The sequence below is a fragment of the Salpingoeca rosetta genome (assembly GCF_000188695.1).
Source record: "Salpingoeca rosetta unplaced genomic scaffold supercont1.22, whole genome shotgun sequence".
Taxonomy (NCBI): Eukaryota; class Choanoflagellata; order Craspedida; family Salpingoecidae; genus Salpingoeca; species Salpingoeca rosetta.
In genome coordinates, this window is record NW_004754912.1 from 558,675 (window position 1) to 570,884 (window position 12,210).

General features: G+C 57.4%; 3 protein-coding genes across 3 annotated transcripts in view; 2 read left to right on the forward strand and 1 right to left on the reverse strand.

The window, feature by feature from the left end:
* The first annotated feature begins 274 nt into the window (after positions 1-274).
* Positions 275-1,748, forward strand: PTSG_07387 (uncharacterized protein). Its single transcript, XM_004990829.1, has 3 exons — positions 275-377; positions 564-860; positions 1,242-1,748. The coding sequence occupies exons 1-3, from the start codon at positions 342-344 to the stop codon at positions 1,302-1,304; spliced, it is 396 nt and encodes a 131-aa protein (XP_004990886.1). The 5' UTR covers positions 275-341; the 3' UTR covers positions 1,305-1,748.
* A 127-nt stretch (positions 1,749-1,875) lies between these two features.
* On the forward strand, positions 1,876-8,590 carry PTSG_07388 (uncharacterized protein; the record flags this gene model as incomplete). Its single annotated transcript, XM_004990830.1, has 7 exons — positions 1,876-2,401; positions 2,654-2,827; positions 3,106-3,235; positions 3,609-3,657; positions 3,955-4,377; positions 4,630-4,923; positions 5,174-8,590. 7 exons carry the CDS (start codon positions 1,876-1,878, stop codon positions 8,588-8,590), a joined length of 5,013 nt encoding a protein of 1,670 aa, XP_004990887.1.
* A 348-nt stretch (positions 8,591-8,938) lies between these two features.
* The window catches only part of PTSG_07389 (uncharacterized protein), a 3,737-nt gene continuing 465 nt past the window's right edge, over positions 8,939-12,210 (reverse strand). The window contains exons 2-4 of the mRNA XM_004990831.1: positions 10,454-12,109; positions 9,987-10,202; positions 8,939-9,660 (exon numbers count right to left, since the gene is read on the reverse strand). Coding sequence (XP_004990888.1) covers positions 9,238-9,660; positions 9,987-10,202; positions 10,454-12,109 — 2,295 coding nt within the window. The 3' untranslated portion in view covers positions 8,939-9,237. The remainder of the gene's footprint in view (positions 9,661-9,986; positions 10,203-10,453; positions 12,110-12,210) is intronic.

A 12,210-nucleotide genomic window follows, 5' to 3' on the forward strand; every position in this document is an offset into this window, starting at 1 on the left:
TGTGTGTGTGTGTGTGTGCGTGTGCGTGTGCATGTGTGTGTGTGTGTGTGTGTGTGTGTGTGTGTGTGGTCGTGTGTGAGGAAAAGGGTGGAAGAGGAGCGAGCACCATCATCAGTAGAAAGAACACTGAACACACACACACATACACACATACACACACACACGCACGCACACACGAGACGCTCACCGTCAGCCATGGTGTGTCGTCTGCTGCTGGCGGCTCACAAGTGCATAAATGACGATTAGATGAAGATATGGCTAATTTTCATCACTCCTCGAGCAGCAAAAGCAAGGCGGCCAACGACGAAAGACGACAACAACCCAAGCAAGCAAACAAGGCAATGGCGGACGCACCTCCCCCCTACTCCCCGACACAAGTGCGTTGGCTACTGCGATGGGTACCGCAGCGTGCGCTTGTGCTGTCAGCGCTGCAACATGCATCCTTTTGAGTCACACAGACACCCATTCACACACGCGCGCACACGCACACGCACATACACACACGCGCACGCACATCACACACATACACACATTTTTGTACGCATCCTTTGGCACGAATGCAGAACAACGCCGCCATCCCGACGGCGACACCATACACAGCGCCTGGCCCACAACAAGGGTACCCGCCCCAGGCTGCCTACCCGCCCCAACAGCAGGCACCATACCAAGGGTATCAGTATCAGCCGCAGCAGCAGCAGCAGCCGCCGGTCGTTGCGCATCAACCCACCGGCCAACTGCAAGGCAGGGATCGCGAGACTGCGGAACGGCGGGAACGGGAGCAGCGACAAACAGACACTGCGCTTGGATTGGCGTGTGGCGGCTTCCTGTGCTGCCTCTGCGTTGGCGTTGATCGTGCAGCGGTACGTTCTACAGTGGCAGCTGTTGGATGTTGTTCATGTGTGGGCATGCGTGTGTGTGTGCTGTATGAGGTGTGTGCTGTGTGAGGTGTGTGCTGTGTTTGTGTATGTGTGAGGTGTGCGTGTGTGTGTGTGAGGTGTGTGTGTGTGTGTGTTTGTGTATGTGTGTGTGTGTGTGTGCTGTGTGAGGTGTGTGTGTTTTCATCATGTGTGTGTTTCATTGTGTGATTGTATGCTGTTGCTGTGTCTTCATTGGTTTGCTTGCATGTTGCTGAGCTCTTTGGCACAGAATCGACTCAAAGTTTAGTCCAATACCAGTTCGTCCTGCCTACTCACGCTGCATCCGTCGCTCTCGGCTTGTTCCATTGTGTTTTTGTCACGCAGGCGATGGGCCGCAATGTTGCTGACTTCCTGCTCTGCATGCACGTGGACTGCTGGGGCTTCTAACCCACGCGCTAAATTGCCCCTCGGCCGCCTGGCACACTTGCACACTGTTTACAACAGTGTTTTCCCGTCTTGTGCTCACTTTGACATCATCATCATCAACACCAATAACAATAACAATAACAATAACAACGTTGCCGTGTTGCTTGAGATCTGATATCTTCTTCTTCTTCTTCTGCTTCTTCTTCTTCTTCTTCTTCCGTGTTACACCACGACACTCGCTTCTCGTTGCCTTACTTTCGCCTTTGCTTCTTCTCCTGCTTCTTCGCTTGCTTTGTCGCGTTCAACGAACCCCAGCAACAAAGCAACAACACATGACATGAACGAGTGTTCATGTGTGTGTGTGTGTGTGTGTGTGTGACATGACAGCCGCAACAAAGCACATACATCATCCAACCAAACCTCCGCTGCCCGACATATTTGGACACGACACCATATAAATTCGCGCCTACCGCTGCCATTCGATTGGGCGTTGGCTGCTGCTCTCCTTCCAACACCACATCAACCACGCAAACAACCACGCACACATCAGACAGCCACACGCACACCACAGACAGCCACACGGGGTGCCATCATGGCGACACAACAACAGCAGCATCAGGAGGACCCTGTTGAGTCTGCTGATGATAGCATGTGGCGGGATGTGGAGAGGGTGGCCAACCGTCTCCAGATCACAGACAACACAGACAATGACGAGGACAGCAAGGACAGGACAGCACCGCTGCCGCACCAGCAGGGCCAGCAGGGCCAGCAGGACCAGCAGCCCGTTGTCCAGCACGCACAGACCACAGCAGCAGCGACAGCGATGGCAGCGACAACAGCAGGTTCGTCTTCGTCGTCGACACTGACGGACGGCACAACAGCGTCGACTGAGACCGATGACACGCCGGTCGTGCTGCGCCGCCGCAAGAGCCGGTCCTCCTACAAGGCCAAGCGCGGCGAGACGTCTCTTGACGCCGTGCTGCGAAACCGGCGGCAGCGTGCCGGCAACGACAAGGCCGCTGAGCAGCGCTATTCGTCCATCCAGAAAACACGCCGCCTTGAACTCATGCTGGAGCGGCTTCAGATCTACCGCGAAGACCTCTCCGATTGGCTCTCCCGTAAGATTGTGTGTATGTGTGTCTGTGTTTGTGTGTGTGCGTTCGTTTGTGTGTGTGTGTGTGTGTGTGTGTGTGTCTGTGTGTGGTGTGTTTGCGTGTTTGTATGTGCATTTGTATGTTGAGTGCTTTCGTTTCGGACCATCTGCACACCACAACATACAAATCGATGTCGTGCTCTCCCCTTCCCAACAAACCAACCCTCATGCACCCCTGTCGCCATCACCCCCACTGCCGCCGCCACGACTGTTGCAGGGCTGTTCGACCTGAACCTGACGGAGGAAACACTGCTCGAGGGCATCCGCAACGGTGCGCTGCTGTGCCGGTTGGCCACGCGCGTATGGGAGCAGCGGTCCGAGTGGCGACGGCACACACTGCAGGATCCGGCCACCATCAAGCCGCCAAAGATCAAGGACGGCGTCGACAGCGGTCAGTATTGTGTGTGTGTGTGTCTGTGTGTCTGTGTGTGTCTGTGTCTGTGTCTGTGTCTGTGTCTGTGTCTGTGTCTGTGTCTGTGTCTGTGTCTGTGTCTGTGTGATTTTGTCTTGCTGGTTGTGTGTCTGTCTGTGTGTGTGTGTGTGTGTGTGTGTGTGATTTTGTCTGGCTGGTTGTGGGTCTGGTGTGCTGTTGGATGACCAGGTACTCCCGTGACATCTCACCAACGCCACTTTGATGTCATCTTCTTTGCTCCACCACGCCATAACCAGGTTCGTTCCAGGCACGAGACAACATTGCCGGGTTCCTGGCGTGGGCGAAGGCTGTGGGCACCCCGCAGGCCTGCCTCTTCGAGACCAACGACCTTATCATGCTCAGAAACGAAAATAACATCCTCAACTGGTGCGTCTAGGTGCTTGTGAACAAGTGTCTGTGTCTGTGTGTCTGTGTCTGTGTCTGTGTGTCTGTGTGCCTCTGTTTGTGTGCGTGTGTGTGTGTCTGTCTGTCTGTCTGTCTGTCTGTGTATCTGTCTGCCTGTGCCTGTCTGCCTCTGTTTGTGTGTGTGTGTGTGTGTGTGTGTGTGTCTGTGTGTGTCTGTCTGTCTGTGTGTGTGTGTGTCTGTGCGTCTGTTCTTGTCATCCCCTCGCCCTCTCCTCGTTGCTCTTCTGGAATCGCTGCCCTGCCTGCTCCTTCTTCTCCCCCTTCTTCTTCCTCTTGCTGCATGTCCCCAGCACCACACACCCTCATCGCCCCTCCCCTGCGTGTCCCTCTTCAGCCTGATGGAAATTGCCCGCGGGGCGCCCTTCCTGCCCGTCCTCCCACAGGTGCGATGCCATGGCCACGATGGTGGTGGTGGTGATGAAATGGGTCCCGTGTTGGTGTTGAAAACTGATCATGCTTCCACACGCAGCACGAAGCAAACAAATGTCCAGCGGTCTCACACGCATGCACAACCACACACACACACACACACACACACACACACACACACACACACGCACGCACACACACACACACACACACACACACACACACACACACACACACACACACACACACACAAACACACACACACACACACACACACACACACACACACACACACACACACACACGCACAGCTTGTTGAGTTTGAGCGGGAGATTGACGGGGACAGCGGGACGGGGCCGCGGGCAGAGGCGCTGCCCAACGACGAGCACATACAGACGGTGATGGCCACGCTCGCAGACGTCGAGGAGGAGGAGGAGGAGGATGATGATGATGATGATGATGATGACGAAGAAGAAGAACAGAGGAAAGGTGAGGAACAGGAAAAGGGTGGCGGTGAGGGTGAGGAAGGCACGACGAATGCAGACATCGCAAGTCATAGCCATGGTGAAGTTGAGGGTGGTGGAGATGATGCTTCGCAGCAGCAGGAACAGCCAGCACGGCGGAGGCGACGGAAGTCGAAGGAGTCCAAAGTGAAGCAGATGATGCTGAAACCGCTTGGAAAAGGACAGTATCTGCTTGGAAAACAGGTCCTCCACTGCCGCATCTTCCGCAACGTGGGTTTGTATTAATTTGAAGTGTGCGTGTGTGTTGGGCACTTGTGGATGGTGGTGCAAAATGTGGCGTTGTAGCAGGTGTGTGCCGGGTAATGTTGTAGTTGCATGTCGACGTCACAAAACACGTGCAAGCTCACACGCAAACAACAACACGCATACGCGCGCAAACACCTACACACTCACGCACACTCCACACAATCACACACACACACCTACACACACACACACACATACACACACACACATACGCAGCATGTTGTGGTGCGTGTTGGTGGCGGGTGGGACAGCCTCGAAAATTATCTGGGAACGCATCGCAAGCAGCGGCAGGGGTTTGGCCAACGGTTTGCTGTTGGCACAGGGGGCACGCCGACAACAGCCACCACCACCACCACGGCCTCCACCACCAACGCCAACGCCAACGCCAACGCAACGAACACGAAGACACCGGCGTCATCATCGTCGTCATCAGCGCGTGATGCGCATCCGTCTGGGGAGGAGGCTGCTGTGGTCAACTTGACGAAATCGCCTCAGGTCCACCGTACCCAGGTAGGGGTGTGTGTGTGTGTGTGTGTGTGTGTGTGTGTGTGTGTGTGTGTGTGTGTGTGTGTGTGTGTGTGTGTGTGTGTGTATGTGTGTGTGCTGTGTTGTGTTGTGTACTCTGCATCTACGCTCCCTTGCTTGCAGCGTGGAACCCCTAACCCCTCCTCTCCCCCCACCCCCACCCCTTTCCTCACCATTTCCCGAAAACTCACGCAACCACCACTCACCGCCAATTGCCTCCCCCATCCCTGATCAGTCGAAGGGCGGTGGGAGCCCGTCGTCAACGCTGTCGCCGAAAGCGGACGGAGAAGCCGTCAACATTGCCATCAACATCGAATCTGAATCAGCCATCGACCTCTACGAGAAGAGCGTCCATGCACACGCACACCATGATGGTGACGATGGTGGTGGTGGTGGCAGCGGTGGTGGTGGTGGCGGTCATCGTGATAAGAAGACACCTCACCATGCAAAGGCGTCGTCGTCGTCCACGCCAGCAACGCCGGCAGGAACGGCAGTTGTGCCGTCTCGGGGAATGGCAAGAGGTCGGTCGATGTCGTCAGCGTCACCGTCGACGTTCACGCCTGCAGGGGCAGCGGGCCCGCGCTCGCCGCTGTCCCGGCACAGCTCCACGCCGTCTGCACACGCGCCCGCACACCTCCACCGCCACCGCCAGCCCATCTTCTCTCCCGCCCACCCACAACAACAACAACAACAACAACAACAACAACAACAACAACAACAACAACAACAACAACAACAGCAGCAGCAGCAGCAGCAGCAGCAGCAGCAGCAGCAGTCAAAGCCTGTACATAAGCACCGGTCGCCTCATCGCTCCTCATCCGGCCATGTCCTGCCACGACGGCGCAGCGCAAACGCCGTCAACGGCAACACCGTCGCCACGAGCAACAAGAACACCACCACCACCACCACCAACACCAGCACAACTGGCACGCCAGGTGCCGGGAGTCGTGGTGGTCTGCGCACATCTCCACGACGTCGATCGTCAGCGCGTATGTCCGCGCGGGCCGCAAGTGCAAACGCATCGCTGACATCGCCACTGCACGCGCAGCCGCCGGCAACGACAGTGAAGACACAGGCATCAGCACCATCACCATCGCAGCCGCTGTTGCTGTTGCAGCCTGCCGCTGGGCGGAGTGCCGGTGTCACGACCACCACAGCGATGCAAGCAGTGGCACTGAGTGGGAAGAAGAAGGCGGAGAACAAGGAAGGAGAACAAGAAGAGGCAACAGCAACGGCAGCAGCAGTGGGTGAGAAGAAGGGTGAAAGTGATGACACGAAACGTGACGAAGCAGCAGCTGCTGTTGTGAGCAGTGAGGCTTCGCAGCAAGATGCCAATCATGCAGCCGCTGAGACAAAAGGCGCCAAGAACGCAGCAAGTGGACGGACCAGCTGTGAAGGGAAGACATCAGCACGCCAGTCCACAGCAGCAGCAGCAGCAGCAGCAGCGAAACAGAAGTCAAAGACCAGAGCAGAAGACGAGAAGCCAGGCACGAAGAGGGGCACCTCTCAGCCACGCACACAGACGCGTGCACGCACACCAACCGCTGGGAGTGGTTCGCGAACGCCGTCGCAGGCATCCTCTGCCGCCCCATCGGCCTCATCATCGTCAACAGCACTGCTTCCCGCGGGACCGTCAGCAGCGACTGCACAAACACATACACAGGCGCAGACACAGAAGCAGACTGCAGGTCCTGGTGATGGTGTTGCTGCTGCTGCTGCTGCTAGTGGTGGTGGTGGTGGTGGTGGTGGTGGTGGTGGTGGTGCTCGCTCGGATGAGAAGCGAGGCCGCCGTGGCGACAGCGGCGATCAAAGCAGCCGTGGTGGCCATGGTGGACTGTCGAGCCGAAAGAGTGGCAGCACGCGTCGCCACTCGTCTGGACAGCGGAAACGCGATGTCACAACACCAGGCGGCGGCACCAGCAGTCGCGCACCAAGCAGCAGTCGAGGAAGTGTTCGCGATAAAAGCGGTGGTGGTGGCAAGAAGATGACAAGCGGTGCAAGTGGTGGGGCGATCACCACCAGGGGCAGTAAAGGCCCCGGTAGCAGCAGCAGCAGCGGTCGGAGTGGTGTTGGCAGTGCCAGCCGCCTCAAGGGCCGGAAGGTCAGCTCACCCAGTCCACTACACAGCAGCTCACAGCACCAGCACCATCACACGCCTCACGAACAACAGCCGAAGCACAAGCGGCCTGGGTCGGCGCCTGTTTCTTCGTCATTGTGCTCTCCGAGAGCACGGAAACAGCCGACGGAGGGCAGAGACCACTTGCAGCAGCTTGCTGAAGAAGGGGAGACCACGTCGGCTGGTCCCAAGCGAAGCAACAAGCCAACACCAGCAAAATCAGCACCAGCAGCACCAGCAGCAACTACGCCGTCAGCACTGGCGCCGTCATCGAGTGCTCGACGCGTGTCGCTGCCTGCGTCTGCATCAAAGATCCCGCTGCCAACAACACCCGTTGGGCGGGTGCGCCGTGTGAGCGCTGCACCAACGCCGACAACACCGCACGCGCATTCTGCGCCAACCTCGACCACGGGTCTTCGCAAGCGCAGCGTCCCCGTGTGGATGTCAATGTCAATGTCAATGTCACCGGCGACAACAACAGCGACGGCACGGTCGCCTGCTGCGCCTGCGCCACACGCTGCGACGAGGCTGTTGTTTTCCTCCCCATCACCAGCGTACCCGCACGCGCCATCGCCGAAGACAACGCCGCTGCCGGAGGTGAAGGAGGAGGCGGAGCCTGAAGCAGCAGCGACGCCCAGTACAGCGGCTGATGCAGCACACGACACAAAGAAGCAGCAACAACAGAAGAAGGGGCAGCAACAACAGAAGAAGGGGGAGCAACAACAGAAGAAGGGGGAGCAACAACAACAACAACAACAACAACAACAACAACAACAACAACAACAACAACAACAACAACAACAACAACAACAACAACAACAACAACAACAACAGCAGCAGCAGCAGCAGCAGCAGCAGCAGCAGCAGCAGCAGCAGCAGCAGCAGGGTGTGCGGCGTTTTTCGCGGGACAAGTCGGGATCTGTCAAGGGCTTTCGCCGGACGTCGAGTGCACGCGCACGGATCATGCGCGGACAGTGGCAGCAGCAACAGGAACAGCAGCAACAGCAGCAACAGCAGGCGCAAGAAGCTGTGGAGGATGACAAGTCGGCGGTGACACCGCAGGGCGGGACACAGGCGAAGCCAAAGAAGAAGGGACGATCGCTATCGCTGCGCCTTTTGGGAACACGAAGAAGCTCGCGTGGTGCTCGCAGCAAGGACAGCAGCAACAGGGGTGATGGGGGTGCCACAGCACACACGTCTGCATCTCCCACATCAAATGCGTCTGGCGAGCATGGTGAGGGCATGAACGGGGATGCTGCTTCGTCAACAGACGCAGACGAGGATGTGCTATCACCATTGTCCCCCGCGTCACACGATTCAACGGGTGCGTACAGCTTTGATTCGAGTACACGTGGTGCGCAGTCTGACACGCCCGCTCTCTCCGAAGCGCGCTTGCACATGCACAGCGGGGTGACACCCACGACAATGGTTGCTGGTGTGCGACGTGCTGGCTCCATGCCAACGCAGTTGCGCTCTCCGTTGAAAATGAAGGCCAAGCGTGCCACCCTCACTAGTGTCCACACCTCCTACGTCTGATTGCGCGCACGCGTGTGTATGTGTCTGTGTGTGTGTGTGTGCGTGTGCGTGTGCGTTTGTGTCTGTGTCTGTATGTTGTGTGTGTGTGTGTCCTGTGTGTTTGTCTCTGTGTGTGTTGTGTTTGTCTCTATGTGTGTGTGTGTGTTCTGTCTGTATCTTTGTGTGCGCCTGTTCCCTGAGTTCTTGTCGGGAAATGGTTTCTTGTGTTTCACCACGAGAGAGATTCAGCTTGTTGTTCATACAGATGATGCTCGCACCAGACTCTTTGTTTGCTTTCTCCCACGCCCCGTGTTACCTACTACACGTTGTTCATACGCGCTGTCTGGCACACAGAGTTCTGGTTTCTACTATCCGTTTGCTTGTTTGTATTGCGGAAGGCACTTCCGGCAAGTTGTTTGCTCTCCTCCATGGAAGGGGGCGGGCGCAAAACACACCAACCAATGAAGCAGACAAGGCCAGAATTCAACAATTCAGTTGAACACTCACTCAGGATTGATTCAAATACACATAAAATTATCCACAGCGTGGATGAGGCACACGCGCGAGAGCACAGACACACACACACACACACACACACACACACACACACACACACACACACACACACACACACACACACACACACACGCACACATATGTTGTTTACATTACTCCACTTGCTTGCCCCGTCCGCTTGTAGCCTGGCTTGCTCCCTCGCTACCGTTCTTGCCCGTCGTGTGTGCCGTCAGACCATCCATTGGCGCCATTGTTGTGACTCCAGGCCCCACCGTAGGCGCTCGCGCTGCCGTTACCTGTCCTGGTGACACTTGCCCTGGTGCCCCATGCTCTGATGTGGCTGTAGCTGTGCCTGCGCCTGTGCCTGCGCCTGTGTGCGGTTGGGGTGCAGGCAGCACGAGCGAGCCGTTGCTGACAGCTGGAACGGAGAGCCCCATGTTTGCATCCGACATGTGCGCGCGCTTTGGCGGGTTGGGTTCGTCCTTCGACCTCTTCCAGTTCTTGCCGTGGAAGATGATGTGCATGGGGTGGTTGAATGTTTCCTCGCCAATCACCCGCATCAGGTGTCGGTCACCCTGCAGCCGACGCGCAAATACATAAAAGGTGAGTGAGTGTGTGTGTGTCTGTGTGTGTGTGTGTGTCTGTCTGTCTGTCTGTCTGTCTGGGTGTGCGTGTCTGTGTGTGTGTGTGTGTGCGTGTGTGTGTGTGTGTGTGTCTGTGTGTCTGTGTGTCTGTGTGTCTGTGTGTCTGTGTGTCTGTGTGTCTGTGTGTGACATGTGGTCAACAGCGGAATTTTGCACGCGACGCAGCACCATCTTCTGCGCCCCCCCCCCCGGGGTCCTCTTGTCTTTCACTTCCGCTCAGACAGCCACGGCCTGCTGAAGCAAGTCAAACCACCGACCTGTGTACCGCGTGTGCAGTGCTTGACAGTGACCTTGGCGGTGCAGCTGATGCTCTTGCGCATGCCCAGCGTGGCGTCCACGGCCATCATGGCCTTGATGCTGGCAGGTTGCATGCGTCCCCCGCCAAACTTGGCGTTGGTGATGCGCACGTTTGCAATCGAGTTGCCTGAAAGGCGCACGCGGCCAAAGGAGGTGCTGCGGTGATAAAAGCCAACCTGATGATGGAGATGATGAGGAGAATGGCAGCAGTGGCGGTTTTGAGATGGTGTTGGTTGCGAAGGAACGGGGGGGGGGGTGGCCGATGGACAATTACGTGCGACAACATTCGGCATGTGTCTGTGTGTGTGTGTGTGTGTGTGAGGCGAAAACACACGCGCACACTCACACATGCAAACAAACAACGCATGCACGCAACACAAAAAAAAAAGCTCATACACACGAAGAACGCATGTGCAGGTGAATAGACCTGGATGATGAGACCTTCGTCGTGGCCCTCGAGGTCAAAGAACATGGCTGCGTCCGCTTCGCTCGGGAGCGCAAACATGTTACCGCTCGTGGTAAAACCAACAAGCTTTGGTTTCGAAGGGAAGGCCGGCGAGAGGGTTAGTACAACCGCAAAGGCACGCGTGACAAGCACGTTCTCGGGGATGGTGACAGACTGGAGGTAGCGGGTGGCCCCCCGCGGTGCAGGGGAGAGGCCAAGCATGTGCTGCAGGTGTATGCTGTGCGCAAGCTGCGAGTTGAGGAGTGCCTGGTTGTCTTGCTGTGGTTGCTGGTGCTGTTGCTGACCACTGCTGGCGTTGCTTTCAGCACTGCCATCGCGCTGCCGCTGGCCTTGCTGCTGCTGTTGGTGCTGTGGGTGGCGTAGCGAGGACGGAAGCAGACCCTGTGGCTCAAACCCTTGTCCCTGTGATGCAGTGCGACTGTGGCCACCCTTCCTCTTCAACGCGCTACCGGACGAAAGAACAGCTGCCATGGACGCGACTGACGTGGTGCTACTGGCCACAGTCGTGCCTGCAGGCATTGGCGCTGCTGTGCTGCTGGATGACTGCGACGTGGCGGCGGGGAAGGCAGCCGTGTCCGCGCCGGATGTTGACGGCTGCCGCTGCTGGGGCACCAGGCCTGCCGTGGCCGGGGTCTGCCCAGACGCAAGGGACCCCATCATGATCTGCTGCTGCAAGGCTGCAACCTGGGGAGTGGTGCTGGAGATGCTCTGGGTTGTTGTTGCGGCATGGGGGTGAGCGCCAACAGCCGCCGCTGACAATGCGCTGTTCCCTAGCCGTTGCCGCTGCTGCTGCTGCTGCTGCTGCTGGTACTCCTGTGCTGGGTGCTGCCGCTGCACAGCCGCAGCCAGGGCAGCGAGCGAATTCGCAGCATCCAAGCTGCTCACACTGGACGCCACAGATGCTGACGTTGGTGCGGCGGAGGTGGGCACCCGCTGCTGTTCGCTGCCGTCTGCGTAGGACGTTGCTGGCGCAGAAACACGGTCGTCAGTGATGGACACCGGGACGGCAGGTGATGCTGTGGACGTTGCTGTTGCTGACGATGACGGGGTGTGTTGGAGCAGCATGGATGGCAGTTGCGATAACGAAGGATGTTGTTGCTGCTGCCGTTGTTGTTGTTGTTGTTGTTGTTGTTGTTGTTGTTGTTGTTGTTGTTGTCGTTGGTGGGGCGACTGAAACTGGGGCAATGGCGAGGGCTGCTGCTGCTGTGCCTGCTTCTGGGACTGCCGGTCATCTTCAAGAAGCTGCTGTTGTGCTGGTTGCTGTGGCTGTTGTGCTTGCAGCCCATGCATGGAGGGCGTTGCCGTGTGCGCTGGATAAGGCCCAATGGACAGGAACGGCAGCATGTGCGCTGCCGGAATGGTGACTGCGGTTTGCTGGGTATCCTGGCCAGAGAACTGCATGCGCGGGGTTGAGCTGAGGCTGGCAAGCAGCTGCTGCACGTCAGAGTGTGGCGGTATCAAGTTGGCCAGCATGGCCATTGACGCGCTTGTCGATGTGGGCGCTGATGCCAGCGATGATGACGGGTTTGGTGGCTGCTCTTGCTGCTGGTCATGCATACGAGTTGATGTGCTCGTGGCTGGATCGGTGGTGTTGGATACATCGTTGTCGTTGCTTGTCTGTGCGCGCGCGAGTGTGTGTGTGTGTGTGTGTGTGTGTGTGTGTGTGTGTGTGTGTGTGTGTGTGTGTGTGTGTGTGTGTGTGTGTGTGTGTGTGTGTG